Genomic DNA, 19,383 nt, shown 5'->3' with positions numbered 1-19,383 from the left:
GGGGGGGGGGGGGGGGGGGGGGGGGGGGGGGGGGGGGGGGGGACTGCGGGGGGCTGACGGGGGCTGACGGGGGCTGACGGGGGCCTGTGTGCACCTTGTCAGTGGCAGGGTCTGGGGCGTGGCTGGGCTTGGTGCGACAAGCTAGCTGGAGACCGGATGCCCACCAGCACTTCCTCCTGCACTCAGTGTCGGCACGGCGACCTTCCTGGCTGCCGGATCTTGGAGGGCCTCCAGACGGCTGGCACAGGCCGTGACAGGGCGATGCCCCCTCCAGGCCGAGTGGGAGCGCCTTCCCCAGGACGTGGGAGCACCTGAGGGAAGGAGGCTGGCGGCAGCGAAGTCTGCAGTCTGGGGACGGGGCTCTGGCCACTGGGGGGCTGGCTGCACCCCTGCTGCTGGCTGGGGTCTTCGGCGGTTTCGGGACGCAGCGGGCTGGCTGTGGGTCCTTCTGGCCCCTTCCAAGGCCGGCGCCGTCAGCGCTGGGGGCGCCCCTCCCGGACGGGCCTCACAGGACCCGGGTTCCGACAGGCCCACCTGGCACCTGAGAGCACGCGCCCGCGTCACGCCCTGACAACTGGTTTTGAGACGGCCGCCAGCCTCCAGAAGCACACGCGTCAGCATCGCTGTCAGGGATGAAGGGCAGCAGGTGGGCGCGGCCGGGCAGAGACGGGAGCGCCTGGTACCGCTGTCGCCCTTTGTCACTGCGGCCAGCTGAGCGCCCCAGCTGCCACCGCACAAGGCATAAAACATACCCTCCAAGCGGTCCCGCCCGCAGGGCCGAGCCGGAGGCCGCGTTAATAACCCGCTTCGTGCCGCGTGGCCCATTGGTCGGCACGTGACGACCGTGTCTAATGTGTGCTTTAATTACAGCTCCGGCGGCGGCGCCAAGTTTGCTCCCAGAACGGTCTTCTCAGTTCTGCTCTGCAAGCTCGCGGGCATCTGTGTGCGTCCGAAACAGGAAGCCGCCAGTTCCCGGGGGCCGGGGTCCTCTCCCTCTGCATCAGCGGACCCTGCCCCCTCCCCGCAAGCCGCGACAAGGTCTCCCCGTCCTGCTCGGGCCTGACTGACCCCCACCCAGGAGGCGCCCGCCCCCCTGGCCGCCGGACGGACAATCACAGCCTGTCCCTCACAGTGGCCGCAGCCGCAAGCCGCTCACTGGCCCCTCATTGTTTCGGAGGCAGATTGAGTTAACCTCTGATGACTCCCGCCAGTGTGCTCGCCACCCCAGGTCCGGGGAGGCTGACCTTGCGCTCCAGCTGGGGCATCAGCAACCAAACCCAAAGCCGAGTCAGGCAGCAGCTTCTCATGGGAGCACTCCAAGGGAAGAGACCCGCCGGGCAGACGAAGCAACTGTGCGCGTTTGCACAAGTCCCCGTCAGGCAGGAGGCGCGTTCCCATCCCCCTCCTTAGGCCTTCTTACCACACGCAGCCGCAGCACCGTCCAGGGCATCCCTGGTCACCAGCCACGCTGACCTCAGGCAATCCGAAAACCACATGTGGGCTCCTCCTCCAGAACCAAGGGTCGAGGTCGGCACGGCCTTCTCCCCCCACCCCCAGGACCTGGTCTGCAAGCACTGAATGTGGGTGTCCACAAGCAGCTGTTCCAAAAGGGGTCACTGCTGAGGGCGGTCTGCCTGTCCACCCAGGTGGAGAGAAAGAGGGACAGTGCCAGGCCCAGGCCAGTGGTGGGCAGTGTGGGTCAAGCCCCACTGCCTCCTTCTGACCTGTGTCTTTCCTGGGCCGTGCTGTGGTTTGGAAGGAGAGGTTGGGGGCCCCACTCACCTCCTCAGCACCACGGAGGGGCAGAGAGCACTCTGGGCCTCTGGTGGCGGATGCACAGAGGACAGCCTGTGCTCATCGGGGCCTCCTCCTCCTGGCTGCCCACACCCCAGTGCCCATCTGCCCTGTCCACACTGCCAATCTCACGGACGCCCCCAGACTACCCTTGAGAACCAGACAGGACCCCACGGCTCCCAGCCAGGCCTTGCCCACAGGAGACCCCAGCCCAAATCATGCCCTGCTGGCCTCTGGCTGATACTAAGGTCCACAGACATGGCTGCATCCGAAACAGGGCTCTCCTGCAAAAGGCAGGGGCTTCTGAGCATAGGGTCCCGGGAAGCAGACGATCTGGAGGACGCTGCTCTCAGGTCGCTCTTTTGACTCCCGGGGGGCAGGGAATGGACGGAAAGGCCCATCAGGAAGAGCAGACTCAAGTGTCCCACCTGCTAGGCAGACCCGGCCCTCACGGCTCTCCTGGCACCCAGGCCATCACCACGGGGGCCGTGCCCTGCGTTCACCCCAGGGCACACGGCAGGCATGCGGGAAACACCCGTGGGACCACTGAGGCAGAGACACTGGCTTGGAGCAGCCGGCTGGAAAGCGGCAACCAGAATTGGTCTCCAACCCACCCATGGCGTCTGTGAAGCAGAACCACCCACGCAGCCTGCCGAAAACCAACCGCAGGCCGTGGTGCAGCAGAGCCTGATGACCCCCGGGACCTGTGGCCTTCCATCTAGTAACACCGGGCAGCCTCCCACGGGGTCTCCGGAGACATCGCGACCGTCATAGGGCTGCCCCTGGCACGGTCCAGCTCAGAGGTGAGCAGCTCGGCAGGCGTCCCGCGCGTGCACCTGCAGGGCCCGTCCCCCGAGCCAGCGCGGCCGGGGCGCCCCAGGGGACGCCGAGATGCGCGAGGCTCCACGTAATGAGCGTCTCCACACAGGGCCCCCGAGGACGAGCGTTTCTAACAAGTTCCCGTGACACTGTCCCGACAGGAAGCCGTGCCTGACGGTCCCGTCACGGGCTCAGTAGACACTTAATTTGGAAGACAATTAAAAGCAAAGTGAAGTGGGTCAGAGGCCTGGTTGAGGGCCTGGCCCTGAGGGTGGCGGGCCCTGAATCTGCATTCGCCAGGGCCGGACTCAGGGCACCTGGGCTTCCTGAACACCTCTCCTCAACCATCTTCTTGAGGGCCCGACCATGGGTAGCTCAGGCTGACTCCGACTCTCAGGGTTCCCGCAAAATTTCTCGTTTTTACAGTTAAAACCCTTTTAAAAGGCAAAGCCAAGCCATTAGCAGATTCTGAGTTTCCAAAAGAGGTGCTTACGCGGTATTTTAAAATTCGGTAACTAAAGACAGCTTAACTGGCGCCACTGAAATTAGTCACCAGTGAAAGAAATTTGTTCTTTTTCAGTTGAACTCATCTTCAGGTGAACGTTTGCCAAGAAGCGTGTTTACTGTTTAGCGTTCAGTCTTAAGTGCAGGGGAGACGTGTCGTTCTGGTGTTATGGGCTGTCACGGGTTGAAAAGTCCCCCCCAAAATTTGTGTCCACCCAGACCTCAGAACGGGACCTTATTCTGAAGTAGTGTCTTTGTAGATGTAATTAGTTGAAGACCTTGAGATGAAGCCAGGCTGGATTTCGGATGGGCCCCAAGGCAAGGGGACAGCGAGGACGGGGCCAGGAGAGGCCACTTGATGACGACGAGCTGCTGAGAAGCATTTCCGCTGGTGCTGCCTTCTGTGACCTCCCACACCCTCCCTGTCTACACTGGGAGCCCTCCGTCTCCCCACTACGCGCCCTGGGCCCCCGTGCCTCCCCAGCACCACCACCATGGGGTCTCCTAGCAGAGCAGTCGGCAGGACCTGGATGGATGCGTAGAAATGTTTAAGCTAGAACGTAGCGGTAATGTGTTTATTAACTGACCTCCTCAAAGGAGGGACCACAGAAATGCACAGCTCTTCCCGGTACTTAAAACCGTACTTGGCACCTGACATCACACACAGGTGGGAAGGGGCAGACGATGATGCGGGAATGGAGCTTCTCACCATCTGAGCTCCGCAAGTGCACGCAGCCTGACCTCCCTGCATCCCCGCGTCCCCTTGGCTGGAGGTGGGCCAGCCGACTGCCAGAGGACGAGGCTGGGGCCCCAGCACAGGGCCCCGTGGGGTCAAGGAGGAGCAGGCGTATGTGTGCTATTCCACTTCTGAAAATCTGAATCCTATCCTAAGAACAGCATTTCAACAAGACCGACGAGCTCCTGGGCTCGCTGGAGGGCCTGAGATCTGATGGATTCACCCTCCACCCTCCAAGTGAGGAGAGGAAAACTAGCAGAACCAAGCGAAGGATTTCAAAGTCCTGGCGGGGTTCACTTGTCCGCCCGAAACGCTTGTCGCGGGGTGCCCCACGCTCTCCCGGCACGTGGTGCGCGACCACCCATATGCCCCGTGAGCCCGCGCAGTGGGGTGCCATCGGATCGTTACGTGATGGAAGAAGAGAATTTCCGTACATTACTCCTGTCTGTCAGCGTGGAAGTAACGTTGTCCCCTTCTCTCCTCCCAGAATCTGGGAGCTCTGGAATGACGGGTAGCCACCCCGGCTGACTGTAAGGAACCGCTTCTGCAGAAGATGGACGATGGACGCTGACGGGAAGGTGATGGCTTGGATGGCCCCCAGGTCTCCACCGGGGTGCGCCGTGCACCTGGCGTGGGCCGCCGGCCTGTCCGTGCAGGCGTGGTGGCGGGGGCTGGGCTGGGCTCCCCTTTGCTGCAGCTGGCTTTGGGACCATGGTCACCGCTGCAGGAGTGCACCCTGGAGCCTCGGCCCTGAGCCGGAGCCACAGGCCTCCCTTCCCAGCCGCGGCGGTGACGCTCTCAGGTCACATGGCTGGGACGGGGCAGGGCCGAGGCTTTCCATCTGCACCTGTTCCTAGCGGGGCATCCCGCCAGGGGCCCCGCGGGCGCACCCAGGAGACACATGGCCTCCAAGCCCCCGGGCATCGAGCGACATCCACGAATTTTTCAGTGAAAGACGGGTTTCCAGCACTCCCAGTGAGGAAGCTGACGGAGCAGCCCCTCCAGCCACGTCTCCCCACTGGCTTGTCCGCTTTTCAACGGCGGAATCTTCCCAGCAGGACATGGCGTCCCCGCGTGGGCAAAGACCACTTGAGCAGCCGCAGAGGTCTGCGGGACTCTGTCCATTTCTATTTCCAGTAACGGCCCCCCCTTTCGACAGTAAAACCTCCTTAGTGGGAATATTTGCCTTAAATACAAGCAGTGAGAAGGGCAGGGCTGAACTTGCCCGGGAGGAGCAGACCCTGCCTCTGCAGCTTTGGTTAAAACCCCGACTGCGGGCTCCCGACGAGGCTGGGAGCGGTGCCTACCTCCACCACGGACTTGGAGTCCAGCCGGAAGTTGAAATCGCCAAACACAAAGTAGGACACGTTCTCGAATCGCTGGTCGATGATTCTGGGAGGAGAGAAGGGGACAACGTTACTGGCATGCCACTCAGCCTCCCTTCCACCTCGCGCCCCTCGCACGGGCCTTCCACGCACTCCTGAGCAGCACAGTGACCACGCCGCATGCCCACCAGACACGTGCAGCTCTCTCCACGCTGACACGTGCGTGCCACCAGGGTGTCCTCACAAGTGGGCCAGCGCAGCGTGGAAACTGCATCTGGTGGGAGGTCCAGCCTGCACGTGGGAAGAACGAGGGCCGGGTAGGGGGCTCTCGCGGGGGCACAGGGTCGGGACACCGGGGAAGGACCGCTGGCCGGGGCCTCCGCCGGGCGCCTCCACGACTCCTCCCAGGCAGGACGTACCCTTGAGCTTGCTCTGCAAGTGTTTATGTATCGGCCCCATTTCCATGTTTCAAAGGCATAAAAGCACAGCAACTGCATCTTTTTTTTTTTTTAGCTGAGGCACTGCCTGCTTGGAAACATCTTTTCCACCTATTTTAAATTGGCCACAATCCCTCTTCCATTTTTCCACCGAGACACGCACACACGGCAAGAGTGACAGCCTCCGGGTCAGCCAGCAGCCGCCTCACAGACCCCTCTTCCCTCGTGGGAAGGCAGGAAGACCGCTCCCTCCACCCGCCCCAACGTGGCAGCAGCGCGATTAATGACCACTGTTCGCTTCTGGAGGCAAAGCAAAGTGCCGGGTTCTTCCGACTGGAGAGCAGAATGCGGACCACCGCTAACTAGACAACCCGCGGAGCAGAACGTGTACTCGGTGCAGAGGAAGGGACGGTCAGGGAGCAAGGCTTCCACGTCACTGCCCGGCCATGGCTCCGCTCACACACTTGCTGGGACAGAGCTGCGAGGCTGCAGGGCACGGGGCAGAGGGCGCATCCCAAACTGTCAGGCAGGCAGAGGCCAGGGGCAAAGTCTTAACCAGGTTAACTTGGAAACTTCCATTGGTTACCAAGAAACCTGGTGCATCTCCAATCCACCTGGTAATGCCTCTCTGTGCAAGCAGTGCCTGGGCCAGCCTGGACGTCGTGCTTGGGCACCGTGTCCCCCTGCCTCGGGCGCCGTGTCCCCCTGCCTCGGGCACCATGTCCCCCTGCCTCGGGCACTGCTTACCACTGACTTGGTCTCCTCATTTGATTCATTAGCTTGAGAAACAGAAGAAAGGACCAAGCAAGGACCACGTGCCACCCTGCCTGGCTCTGCAATGTTCTCCTGGGTCACAGGAGGGGTCTCTGCCGGCGTGGCTGCTGCCCTCCTGGCAGTGAGGGGTGGGGGGTCCGGGAGGCACGTGGGGTCCTGGCGTCCCGGTAGCTCGCAAATGCCTAACGGCGCCTGTCAACACTCTGTCAACCCGTCCCATCCACGGAAACAAGCTGCATTTCTGCTTGAATCTGCACCCCTCCGCGTCCTCCCTGCCCTCAACACGAGGCCACACGAGGCCACACGTGGCCGCCCGCCTGGTCAGGTACTTGCTGAACTGCATTTTCTGTTCCGACTTATTTCCTGCCTGTTTTCTTTTCAGTTTCTTGCTGCTTTCTTCTTGAATCCCAGGAGCCTCCCTAGGAACCGGTGAGAATCCACCGTCTGGTCCGTGGCTGGTGTCTCCAGGCTGTTCACGGGGCCTTCTGCTGTGAGTGAGCTTTTACCCTTGTGCGGGCGGGTGCGTCGTCCCCGAAGGCCTGCCCAGCCCCGGGCCGAGGATGGCTCTCCTTCTTCCATCCTCACGTCAGCCTCCAATCCAACTGGAATCACAGTGTGACGTCAGGAACTCAGGGTATCGATTTTCCCGGCGGTCGATTGAAAGCTCCATTTGTTAAACATTCAATCCTCTTCCCAGTCAGTTCGTGGAGCATGAAATTCCCCAAATCATGTGGGCCTTTCTGAGGCCCTGCGTCCTTCTCTGCACACCGTCACCGACCCGCATACCTGTAAGCAGTAAATCTTTCCACAGGGACGCCCTTCCTGCGGACAGTTCCTTCAAAAACATACCGGCTATTTTCATATTTCTCTCCCATTCTAATCACTGTATCATCTAGTTACATTCCACAAAACATCCTGTTTTCCTTCTTAACTGGAATAACTTTCAACTTATACATGAATTTGAGAACGAAGGACATATTTAACGGATTAGTGCAGACGACCGGCAGTTTCCTTTACTTGTTATAAATTAAACTTTTCTATCGAGGAAATACCGCTCAGGAATAGAAGTGTCAGGGGTGCTGGTGGGGCGCCTGCTGACCCAGCCCACGCGCTCACCAGCGTGCCCAGGACCGCTGCCGCCGCCCCTCCTTCCCTCCCTCGGCCCCGCACGGGACTCCTGTCGGCAAGAAGCCCGCCACCTCTCCTGTCCTGGAGAGACTAAAGCTTCTTCTGCTGTTAAACGTCTTCAGAAAAGAAAACTCCTTAGAGAACGTGTGTAGGGCGCCTAGAAAGGTCTCAGGGCGTCCCCACATCAGGACACCTGCAACACGGGCTTCCCGGTCCCCAGCCTCGCGGACGGGGGTGGGGGGCAGGTCAGGTGCACAGCAGACCCAACAGGAAAGAAGGCTGTCCCAGCCCCGAGAACTAAGGGCCCCTCACACGGTCCTGGTGCTGCCGCGGGCAGGCCCTCCTGGGGCCAGGTACACGCGGACAGAATACAATTGTTGGGGTTCAATCACATTGTTTTTAAAAACCCGAACCAGCACCGTTCACAGCTTATTACGAGGACTGATTTCTGTTTTCTGAGGTCACACAGAGATGCCTGTTGCCCCGAGGGCACTGTCCCCAGGAATTCCCGCATGAGGCGGGTGCCCCAAGGAGGCACAGGGTTCCCTCAGCAAAATGCAATTCTGCGTGTGGTACCGGGAGGTGGCTGCTCTCTGTGCCCGGCTCCGTGATCCCGCCAGAATGGACCTGAGCCTCCGGTCTCAGGGCCCCACTGTTACCCCCACGCCGCCCCTCACCTGCTTCTCCCCAGGCAGCCCACTCCCGGTGAGGCTCCCTCACCAGAGGCCAGGCTGGCTCGTTGGGCATCGTTCCGCCAAGGCCTGCAGATACAAAGGCCGGGTGGGCGCCGTCAAGGTCAAGGGGTCTCTGGGGTCAGAAGGAATGCTGTTCACAGGACGGTTTCCAAACGCTCTTCTGCTGCTCACACTGGGCGCTGGCTGGTCGCTGGGAGTGGGCGAGCACGTGGCGAGCAGAACGTCAGCACCGCGCCTGGGGCCCCGGGGGCCACGCACCCTGGCCCCGTCCCAGCCAGCATGCATGACCTCACGCCTCGCAAACGCATTTCTTTCTTTTTTAAAAACTTTTGTATTTTTGAGAAAAACTAAACCAAAGCACATTCCGGCTTGCTCTTGCTGAAGGGAGGAGTGTGGTCCTGCTCCCGCCAAGGGTCAGAGCATCTACACGTTTTAATGATTCGTCAGCTTCTGTCTGCTAAAAAGCACAGAACACGCGCCCTCCTTGAGGGGGCTCCGGAGAACGCGACCGCGGTCAGACTCACGACCCCGCTCTCTCGGCACATTTGCTCCTGGGGGACTGCAAGCCTGGAGCTTGAGGGAAACTGTGTGACCGCAGAAACGTGACGCGGAGATCCATGTGTGTGCTGTGTACGTGGTGTACAGATGTGTTCTGTACGTGTAGATGCTGCACACGTGTGGGGCGTGTGCACACGCGTCACGTGTGTGCAGAGTCCATTTCTTACCAAGGATTCTTCCCCTGTCCCCGCAGCCTTAGGAGACTAATCAGAGCAGGGAAGACAGTCCCCACATGCCCGTGGGCCCCTAGCTGTCTGTGAGCCGATACCGTCACGTTAAGTCTCTGCCCAAAGGAGCGCAATCTGCTCTGTACGAGGTGCTGGAAACCACCGTCAGGCCCCGCGCTGGGGCAAGGCAAGCACTTCCCGTGTTCTGGGATCAACGAACGTTCAGAAGGCGTGTGAAGCCACTGGAGTCATCAGGCCGTTCTGGGTCCAGGACGTGTGGAGGCCGTGGCGGGAGCAACAACTGCCCACAGACAGACGAGACGACAGGAACGAAGGAAGTCAGATCCGAGCCTGGGGGTGCAGCGTGTGGGAGAAGAGCGTCGCGGGACAGCAGAGACCCCGGGCTCACGCGCACAGGGCCTCCGGGGGGGGCGGGCGCTAGACGCGGGCCGCCCAGGTCCTCATGGGGCTCAAGGCATGGGCTGAGCCGACAACGGTCCCGGCCTGAGGGGACGGATGGCTGCAGAGGGATGCAGGCAGCTGGTGCCCTGGGAATGGACCGTGGAAGCAAACAACCGTCGGCTCATCAAATGGCAGAGCGCACCGGGAGGTAAGTCCCTTCCTCAAAACCCAACAAACTTCCGATTTAATATCTGCCTGAACAAACTCCGAAAAGCTCCAGGGCATCTATGAGAGGAAACGCTCGCTTCCTAAGGCCCTCCTGGATGGCGGGGCCTTTCCCGCCCCCACGGCACACAGGACGCCCTGGCCACGCCGGTCCTGCCCCCGGGGGAGCCGCGCTGACGATAGGGATTCTGTCAGCAGGGCTGGATTCTTGTAATACCATCATTAAAAACCTAAACTATATCACATTTCCATGCCCAGCTCCTTTTGATGTAATGGCCCGCGCTCATCAATAACCACCATCTCCAAAGGTCGCGTGGTGGCGCAAGATGGACGGGCTGTCACGGCCGCAGCAATCACCTGAGTGCCAGGCCCGCGGCCCTCACGGCACTCACTTTTAATTTCAATACAGTGCCATTTGGACCAAGAGAAAAAAGTTGTTTTAAAATTAATTACCTTGTCAGACGCTATTATGATTAAAACGTAGGCCCACATCAATATCATGTGCCTAATTCAAAAACAGAATTACAAGAAAAGCCATAAAAATCAATTTTTTAGGCCTTGGAAACAGAGTCTCGTTCTGTTTTGACAGGCGATTTCATTATGTGACAGGCCACGCGGACACATGCGCAGGAAGGGGCCGCGCACTCATGTCTCAAGGACAAGTGACGCCCACCCTCCCAGGATGGAGACGTTGTTCCCTGAAGGGAGTCGTGACTTCAACTGTCGGACACCACAGCGTTCCTGGCTGGTGACCTCGGCCCACGTGGCACAGGAAGCGCCAAGGGTGCGCAGACTGCGTGTTGCCCCGAGAACCTGATGTGCGGAGAGCAGGCGGGACGCCGTCAGAGCGCTCCGGCAGGTCCACCACCCCAGGATCGCTCCCTTCCCTTCGCCTTCCTCTGAATCACGGCCCAGGCGGATTCACGCACGAGTGCGAGGTGACCGGCGTCGGCTCCCGTTCCTTGGAGCTGGCAGGGACACCGGCCTCTGCTCACGCAGCTGCATCGCAACACCACCAGCAGATGAGACCACGGACAACAGGCAGAGCACCTGCGGTTTCGGCCCCACATCCACGCTGCACTGAGACCATCTCTTCCCCTCCCGAGCAGCAGACGGAGGCTCTTCCATGACCTCACTTTTCACTCTGCCCCAGGGCGCGTGGGGCGCGTGTGGGGCTGGCAGCCCCCGCGAGGACAGTCACCTGGGCGGGACTCCTGCCAGGACCAGGGAGCCCAGGGAGGGTGGTCTGTGCACAACGTGGCGGAGGCGGAGACAGGGAAAGCACACAGGGAGCAATCTGTCCGAAGGGCCGGGGCCAGCGTCGGGCGGGCGCAGACACCTGACTGTCCCTTTGGCGTCGGGCAACGTCCCCACAAGCCGCCTGAGGGGCCTCAGCGACAGCCCGCCGACCGGCCCGCTGTAAGCGCTCCCCAGGGCATCTCGCAGGCCCAGTGCACGGAGGGTGTGACACCTGAGGGGCCCGAGGCGGGAGCTCCGTGGGGCGGCACTGGGCTGCCGTGGCAGCCGTGGAAAGCACCCCTCGGACTGAGGGAAGTGTGTGCTGGGACCTCGGCGCGTCCCTGGCTCGAGGGCAGCTTGCTGCTGGTGCTGGGGAGCCCCAGGGGGCACATGAACCCTCAGCCACAGGCGCGGGGTCCACCGGAGTGGCCACAGCACAACGTGGTGGCACGGGGCTGGGCAAAGCTCTAGTTGGTGACACTGGAATCACAAAGTCCGCGGTTTCCCACAATCTCCCCCGTAAACTCTTGCCACGTTTCCGAAATTTGCCTCTTGTCCTCACAGCTGGAGGCCTGAGCCAGCTGTTGGCACGAGGCCGTGAGGCCCTGCTGTGCCAAGAGTGTCTGTCCCCAGATTCTCAGGTCGAGGCCCCGACCCCCGTGCGGTGGGCCACGGGCCAGTCCCACCACTGGGAGCGATGGAGGTGAGATGGGGTCCGAAGGGTGCGGTGCCCTCCGCCTCGTGCAGACGGTGACCGGCCGGTGGGCTGCCTGGTCGGAGTGCAGAGTGGCCGGACCACAGCTCGTGACACTGTCCGGTTGGCGAAACACAAGAACAAGCCAAACACCAACCAAGCAGTGGTCGAGCACAAAGCTGGTCAAGACACGGCGTGCCGACGCCGACGCTGAAGCTGTGGACGGAGGCACCTGGCAGGAGGCCCCGCAGCGACGCCTGGGAACATCAGCCGGTGCCTGCGGACGCTCCCACGTGCGCGCTGCAGACAGAGACCTGCCCGTGGCGTAGACAGGACATACGGCCGGGGGCGGCAACAGCTGCCTGAGCGTAGGGAAAGGAGAGCGGGCTCGAGCGCACTGTTTCATTTCCTAACAGAAGGACACAGGAGACGACCACGGACACACGGACGTGACCGAGCCGACCACAGGGCACACCCGTCATCACAGTCATCTACACTTTCTGGATGCTTCACCTGGTTTTCAATGAAATAAAGTGGAGACTGCATCACAGACGGGGTCCGTCATCTGAGACTCACGGAATAACGAGCTCATTTGTTGGGACTGCAGCTGGACTCCACGCATCCTCACTGGGCGCGCTCCTACCTGGCGCTGGGAACACGGGGGGGCCCAGAGCCCGCAGGCCGAGCAGGGTCGAGGGCGCCGGCCTGTGCGGCCCCGGACCCCACACCACATCAGCACACACGACAACGGCGACCTCAGCCTCCGGGCGGACGGATGCCCGAGGGGACATGTGTACGTCCTGCTGCCCGCGGGCACTCGGAGCAGGAAACACGGTGGCAAGAAGCAGCTCTGCGGCTGGCCATGCCGAGGGAGTGTCCTGAATGACCCCGGCCTTCAGCGCTGTGCTCGCCTTTGCCCGGAGACGCAGCAGCTTTTCTTCCGCCCGCTGAACAGCCAGGCGAGTTCTGGGAACGGGCTGAAGAGAAACGTTTAGGTTGGAGGGTCTTTGAGCAGTTGACAGCTGACTGATGGCCGCCCGGGAGGCCACAGAGCGGAGCGGTGCGGCGGGGCGCGTCACATCGCCTCTCCCTGGGAAACTAATTGCTCCCGATTGTTCTGAGCAACATTATTTTTCTGGCAATCATTTCCTGTGAATGCCCAAAATGAGCATGAAACAGCTCTTTTGCCCGGACATAAAAGTTAAACGTCCCAATGTTGATCAAATTAACTTGAGCGCCAGGACAATGGACTGTATTTCTGAGAAAATAATGAGGGGACAACGGGGCGCTTCATGCCAGGATTTCACAGTTGTAATGTAGAATGTTCTGTTGAACTAGGCCAGGCCACGTTTCAAAGGGGAGACAGAAGAGCCCTGTCACTTGTGGAAAAAAATCTCATTTCACGGCGGAAAGCTTGGGAAGCCGTCAGGAAGCTCTGGCGCTGGCGGCTCAGGAAGGACGGTGCTCCACGGCCTCTGCTCGTTTAATCCGCAGAACGCACCCCAGGGGCTCAACTGTGCACCACAGAGGTGCAAGCGCTCCCGCGGGAGGACAGGTCCCCAGGTGCACGCAGAGGCCCCCGCACCACCTGCCCCCCAGCCTCCCAGCCTGACACTCTTTGTTAATCACGGATGAAAAGCAAAATATTCATGAACTGCACAAAAAACATTAAGATTATTATTTGTAATAAAACCCAGAGGGCCCGCGGGCTGCACTTTATTGACACTGAGGATCTCATCGTCCGACGTCTCAGACAGGAGTCCTTCCCAGGTGAGCCCAGGCTGGGGTTAGCGTCCACACAGGCCACATCCTGCACGAGGCACGCCGTGGCACTCACAGTCCACACTGCTGGGGGGTCAAACACTTGTGAAGAGTTTGCACACTGCAGAGTTTGTCTCTCGGGTTTCTGCAAACTAAGTTTTTATTCTGGAACAATCTTAGGTTTACAGAAAAGTTGCCCATGTAGCACTGGGGGCCTCTGGGTTTTAACCTGGGCTTCCGGCCTCCAGTGCCGGGGGACGGGGACGCCAGGCTGCTGGGGTCTGACGCCACGGGGAGATGAAGCTGGGACCGGGCAGGCTCCCCTCTCAGGAGCCTCCTTGCTGTCTCCCTGCGTCCCCACAGAGCACGGCGGACAATGCTCCCCGAGGTTCCCAACGCTGTGAATGGGGCACTGTTGGTGGCAGCGTCCATTCAAAGGGCCAGCGTGGCATTGTCCTCCCAATCGGCAGAGCAGAATGCAGTCTGCTGGTGGCTGCCAAAAGGTTAGCCGCCCCGATGAAAGGACAGCCCGTTATTCACCGCTCCTACAGAGCTGCCCTTTGTGCTGGGCGGCCCAGCCCTGCACGGTGGAGGTCCGGATCTGCGGCTGGCTGAGCTCCCCACAGAAGCGATTCATGGGAATGCAAAGTCGCAAAAGAGGGCCCCGAAACCCAGAGGCTGCTTTCCCGAAGGCTGTGGAGGAACGACAGTGGGGCCATGACACGCTGTAACGGCAAACCCCACCGACAGCCTGACTACAGTCACCGAGACCAGACTGTTCAGGGCCGTGTCCTGGCCCCAGACTCCACGGGAGGTCCCGGCGAGCGGGGGCAGCCCACACAGAACCCGTCAGGCCACAAGACCCACACAGGCTGCGGCTTGGAGCAGGTCCTGGCTCCCGGGACATGGGCTCGCTGGCCCGCCCACAGCACCCCAGCCAGGCAGCTCAGTGTGGGGAGCCAGCCCACGGCCCCCTCGAGGTGAGCCCTCCCCAAAGGGCCCTCCCTCGCACGTCCCTGCCTTCCTGGCCCCCTCCAGCTGGACGGCCAGGCCAGCGCCCACCTGAGGGTTTCCACCTGCACTGACGTGGCGCTGAGGAGGCCTGCATGCTGGGGGCCCTCCAGAGTGGGCGTGGCTGAGAGCAGGATGGGGGGAGCCCCACCACGGGTGGCCACGGGCCGGCATGCTGGGATGCAGCACCAGGACCCACCCAGCGTGCCCAGACCTCAGGCTGGCTCAGGCCTCTACAGCCCTCCAGTACCCAGGCACCAGTCCCACCTCTGAGCCCCATTCAGCCCGGGCCTGGGAGGCCAGGGGAGGCCCCTGAAGAGCAGCCACCCAGAACCTGTTCTGGGCTGAGGTCCAAAGCCCTCAGTGTGCAGGAGCAACAGATGCAACCAAGCCGCGTCTCACACTCACGGTTCCTCCGTGTGGACCTGGCAGGAGGCAGCGGGAGCCCTAGAGGTGAACCGGTGGCCACCGTCCCACACCAGACAGCACAAGGACGAAAGCCAACTCCCTGTCCAGAGCGCGTCCCTACTGAGCCCCGTAAGCAATCCAGAAGGATCGTGCATGGGGTGGGTGAGGCCCCACGCAGGCCGGGGCCAGGGCTGAGCTCGGGGCAGGGTGGAGCGGTGCTGGGTGCAGGCGGGAGGGTCAAAGGTCAGAGTCTAAGTCCTTGGCACAGGGGCAGAGGTGGGGTGGGGCAGGGCCCCCGGGGAAAATTTGAGATTGCCTGGGCAGAAACGGGGAGACCCCATCCGGGAGTGATAGCTCCCCCAGGGCCAAGTGGGTCGCTGACGTCCCTCAGGCCATGCAAGCTGGCAGGGGAAGGCTTGATCTGAGGACCGGGCAGAACCAGACAGCCCCATGGACTCGGGCGCCGAGGCTCCAACTAAGCAAAGGTTCATCTGCAAACCAAGAGAGATGCTGATGCTGGTCCAGGACCAAACATACCCTGTTGTTAATCATGGTATGAGGGGCTGCCTTTCTTTCCCAGATGCCCACCAGCCCTGACCCTGGGGAAGGTCACACAGCGTGGTCATGGATGGGTGGCAGGCCTCGTGGGGTCCAGGGTAGGAGGTCCTGAACACCAGCCAAGAGGGAGCTCAAGGAGCAGAGGAGTGAGGACAGGCTGGCTGGAGCCTGGGCAGGAGGGGCACAAGACCACCGGGACCCCCGCCCCCAGGCCCTGGGCTGCAGAGAGACAGAGCCAGGAGAGCTGAGCTCACGCACCCACGGCTGCTCCCAGGTGCCGCCACCCCGAGCCCAGCAGCACCATGGGAAGGCTCGCCTGTGGCCAGCGGAACGCGCGCACCGGCCTCTCCGAGCCCCTGGCTGAAATGCTGACGCTTCAGCGGATGTCTCCGTACGCTCACCTGGCTTCCCCACAACATGGGAGGGAGTCAGGCCCCCCGACCTTCGGGTCTGTCCAGCAAAGGCTGCTCAAGCCTTGGGACCAGGGCTGGGATTTGGGGCAACATTTGCAAATTTTGTGTTTTGGCCAATAGGAAAACAACAGACGTGGACGAGTGGCTTAAGAGAGAGAGTGCCCGACCCTGGAGGAGGTGGGGCGGGAGGGGCCGCACGCGCAGCACCCACCTGTCGAGCACGTAGCCCAGGGCCTTATGCCGGATCCCCGAGTACACCGAAGGGCTTGTCTCCCAGGCGACCAAATTGGAAGCATCATGAAAAAGATGGATGTTGACCAAGTCAAAGGCGCTGCAGGGACAGAAGGAGACACGGTGACAGAGGGCTGGCGTTGCGGGGCAGCAGCTCCCCGGGGCGATGTGGGGCCAGGGCCCGAGGGTCACAGTGGGCAGCGCCGCCTGCGCCCACTCCTGTCCTCCTCGGCTGCTGCAGGCCCACCCAGAGCACGTCCCCTGCCTGGTCAGAGGGGGACACAGGTGACCTCAGGGTCAGCCCTTAAATACGTCCGACCAACTGAGAAGGGCTGTTTCCTGCCAAAGGAGAGATGTGACCTGATTGCAGACACTCTCCTCAACCAGGAGGAAGGAAGAGGAAGGAGGAGGAGAATGGGAGGGAGGGACGGAGGAGGGGGTGGGGGGACGAGAGAGAAGGAGGGAGGAGGGAGGAGAAAGACACGAAGCAGCAGGAGGAGACAGCAGACTCCGGGGCCTGGACCCCGTCACGGGCAGCTGGGGGTGTGGCCCGATGCCGCCCGGAGCCCATCGGCTGCTCCCCATGGGGCCGTGACACCAGAGGAGGGGCACGAGGCGGTTCCTTCCACTCGGGAGAAGCCCCCAAGCTCACAGCCCCTCAGGGAGGCCCCGCGGCAGGGAATCCACTCGGCAGGGATGCGCGCGGTGAGGCCAGAATTCGGCCGGCAGCCCTCCCACCCCACGGAGAGCTCCTGGGCGTCACCGCAGACGTGTCGCCTCACAAGGTCAGTCGTCACAGTGCCAGGACCGCGAGGCCGAGGACCCTGTGAAACGCGTGTGCCAAGCTCACGCCGAAGGCCTTGTCTCCAGGCGACCAAATTGGAAGCATCTCCCGGGCGGCAGGAGGGCAACGGAAGCAAATCCCCTCAGCCACACGGCGACCCGAGGACCCTCCCTGGCGCCCACACTGCGGTGGCCAGCGAGGCATGAGCGCGGGCAAAGGGCACTGGCCGGATTCTGTTGGCAGAGTCTGCAGCTCCTCCCCCCCTGCCCCGGGCAGAGCCGCCCGAAGGCCACAGGGAGGGCACTGTGCCAACCGCAGGGGCGGCTGAGGGCCTGCCCGGGATGGGACACCCGGCAGGCACTCACTCAGCGCCCCCACCCCTGGCCGGACGTGCCCTCAGCTGACAGAGGCCTTCCCACGGCCACTGACGGGACGCACGCAGCTCTAGGACCCTAAGACCCGTGGTCCCAGGGAGCTCAGGGGAGGAGAGCAGGTGCGAGAATCTGAAGATTCCACTGAGGCAGCAAGGGCCGCCCCAGACGGAGAGCCAGCCCACAGGCAGGCCAGGCCCGAGGGTCGACTTGGGGAGGGTCTGCCAGCCCTGTGCTCGGTGCCCATGCGACTGACCGTGGCCTGCGGAGGGCTGCCTGGGTGGCACTCAGACGCCTGTGCCCATGGGAGGAGGCGGTGGGGCCTGAGTTGTGCCTGAGCTGGGACCCCAGGCAACCGGACGGTGTCACACGGAGTCTCCGAAAACAAAGCGGGCTGAAGACTGGTGGGCAGCTTGTGACTGGACGTGCGGCCACACCACACAAAAGCCAGGGAAAACGTTCCGAAGTTTACGAAGCAAGGTGACAGTCGCCACGATAAACGTACCAGTCTGCAACGCACCATCTTGTCCGCACGAAGCCTTTTCTCGACCATTTGCACTGAAAAACAAACAGGTTGCGCAGATGAGCCAGCTTAAAAGAGGAAGGGGACAGACACCCAAGACGCTTTTTCAATCAGGAAGAGCAACGCTCATCCTTCCGCCGAAGGCCTTCTGCTCACAACCCAAGTGTGCGCCTCGTAAGCGTCCCACACGAAGCTCGCCAGGGCGCCTCACGCTCAGCACACGGAAAAGGTAGGGAATGGCGCGGTCAGCGTTACCTTCTGGGTGAGGACGCCCCGGCTGAGCAGAGGAGGCCTGCACGCGCCTGCCAAGGCCCTGCCTGGAGCTGCCCACTAGCAGGGACACGCTGGGCCCTGGCGGACGAGAGCCTGTCAGCAGGGAAGGGTGTTGGACCAAAGAAACCTGCTTTTTATTTCTGCTACACTTGCCCTAAGAACAGCCTGTGTTCTAGAAGCTGGGAGGAGGGTCCCTGGCTTCCCACACTCCTCTTGCTGGTTGAAGGGGACGTGAGGGGCAGGACGCCACACCCGCACCCTTTCCAGGGCTGCTTCGCTAGCAGGGGAGAGACCCGCCGTGCTGACACGTCCCTCATCCAGTGCAGGTGACCGGCTTGTCCCGTGTGCTCATGCCGGCGGGGAAGGGGTGCTGCACTGTGTCTCGCTGCCCCACACACGAGCCATGCCCGGCAGGGCCATCGAGCACGGCAGATGGTCTGTGGTGTCTGGATTTATTCCATTTCAGTAGCCACGCTGGACGGGGCAGCTCACAGCCCAGGCAGTGGGAGTGGGGCTCCTGCTCACATGCCCCGCGAGCCCCAGGAGGCACTGGGGAGACCTCCCTGAACCCCCAGTTTTCAAACACTTCAGAAAGCTGGACAGACATGTGCAGTACCCCCCGAGCCCCGGGGGCATGTCCCTCCGCTGTGCCGGCAGGAGCAGCTCGGGGGACGGAGGGGGAGGACGGGAGGATGGCCGTGGTGACGCACGTGTCCTTGGGGGCCTGGGCTCGCGGTGCCCGTGGTAACCATGTGGATCCAGGGTGGGGCGCTGACAGAAAGTGCTCCCTGGGGGAGTCCAGAATCACAGAGGCTCTAGACACTTACCTAATGCGAATAATTCAGCGGCTAAAACCCCTGCTTGACCCCACATCCCCCTCAGGCACTGTCCCCCTGTTGTTTCCCTCCTGACCAGCTTCACAAGGTGTCCGGCTTGGTTCCTATGGTGACGCCCTGCTCGGGGGGGGGGGGGGGTGCTGTCTTCAAGGTCACCACAACCTCCAGGTGCAAACGCCGCAGCTCTGGAGCCTCCTGCTGCCAAGTGTCCATCACGCACCCGCCCCTGCCTCCACCAAGCTCACCAGGCTGAGTCAAACGCCCACTGGCCCTGACCTGGGTTTTCCCTCGTCTCACGCACAGTCGCTGACACTGCCGGCACCAGTCTTTGCTCTCCCCACGCAGCCACAGGACCCGGGGTGCGTGTGCGAGGAGAGGACGGGGGCGCCCGCCCTGCTTCCACAAGCGCAGCACGGCCGGGACAGATGCTCGACGTGAGACCCCACGCCCCACCCCAGTGCCAAGCCATGCTGCCGAGACCCAAGCTGAATTTGACCCGACCACCTCGGATCTCACGTCCATTAGAATTGGAAGGCATCTGTGAATCTAATTTAATTAACCAAGAATTAATGATTGTTCTCAATTGTCAATTATGTGTTAAGTAAGGTCTCTCTGCATACGGACACCGCACACGTATCTTCAATAACTGTGCATGCGTGTATCTTTTTTTAGACATTGAAACTGTCCGCAGTAATGAGGCATCTTTAAGATTATTAA

The 19,383-nt window shown here is 61.7% G+C and overlaps 1 protein-coding gene across 1 annotated transcript in view; it reads right to left on the bottom strand.

The window, feature by feature from the left end:
- The window catches only part of INPP5A (inositol polyphosphate-5-phosphatase A), a 172,563-nt gene that overhangs the window by 30,789 nt on the left and 122,391 nt on the right, over positions 1 to 19,383 (bottom strand). Inside the window, exons 8-10 of the mRNA XM_044916232.1 lie at positions 17,540 to 17,592; positions 15,860 to 15,979; positions 5,161 to 5,245 (exon numbers count right to left, since the gene is read on the bottom strand). Coding sequence (XP_044772167.1) covers positions 5,161 to 5,245; positions 15,860 to 15,979; positions 17,540 to 17,592 — 258 coding nt within the window. The remainder of the gene's footprint in view (positions 1 to 5,160; positions 5,246 to 15,859; positions 15,980 to 17,539; positions 17,593 to 19,383) is intronic.

The sequence above is a fragment of the Neomonachus schauinslandi genome, chromosome 6 (assembly GCF_002201575.2).
Source record: "Neomonachus schauinslandi chromosome 6, ASM220157v2, whole genome shotgun sequence".
Lineage (NCBI taxonomy): Eukaryota > Metazoa > Chordata > Mammalia > Carnivora > Phocidae > Neomonachus > Neomonachus schauinslandi.
This window is presented reverse-complemented; position numbering and strand designations above follow the sequence as displayed.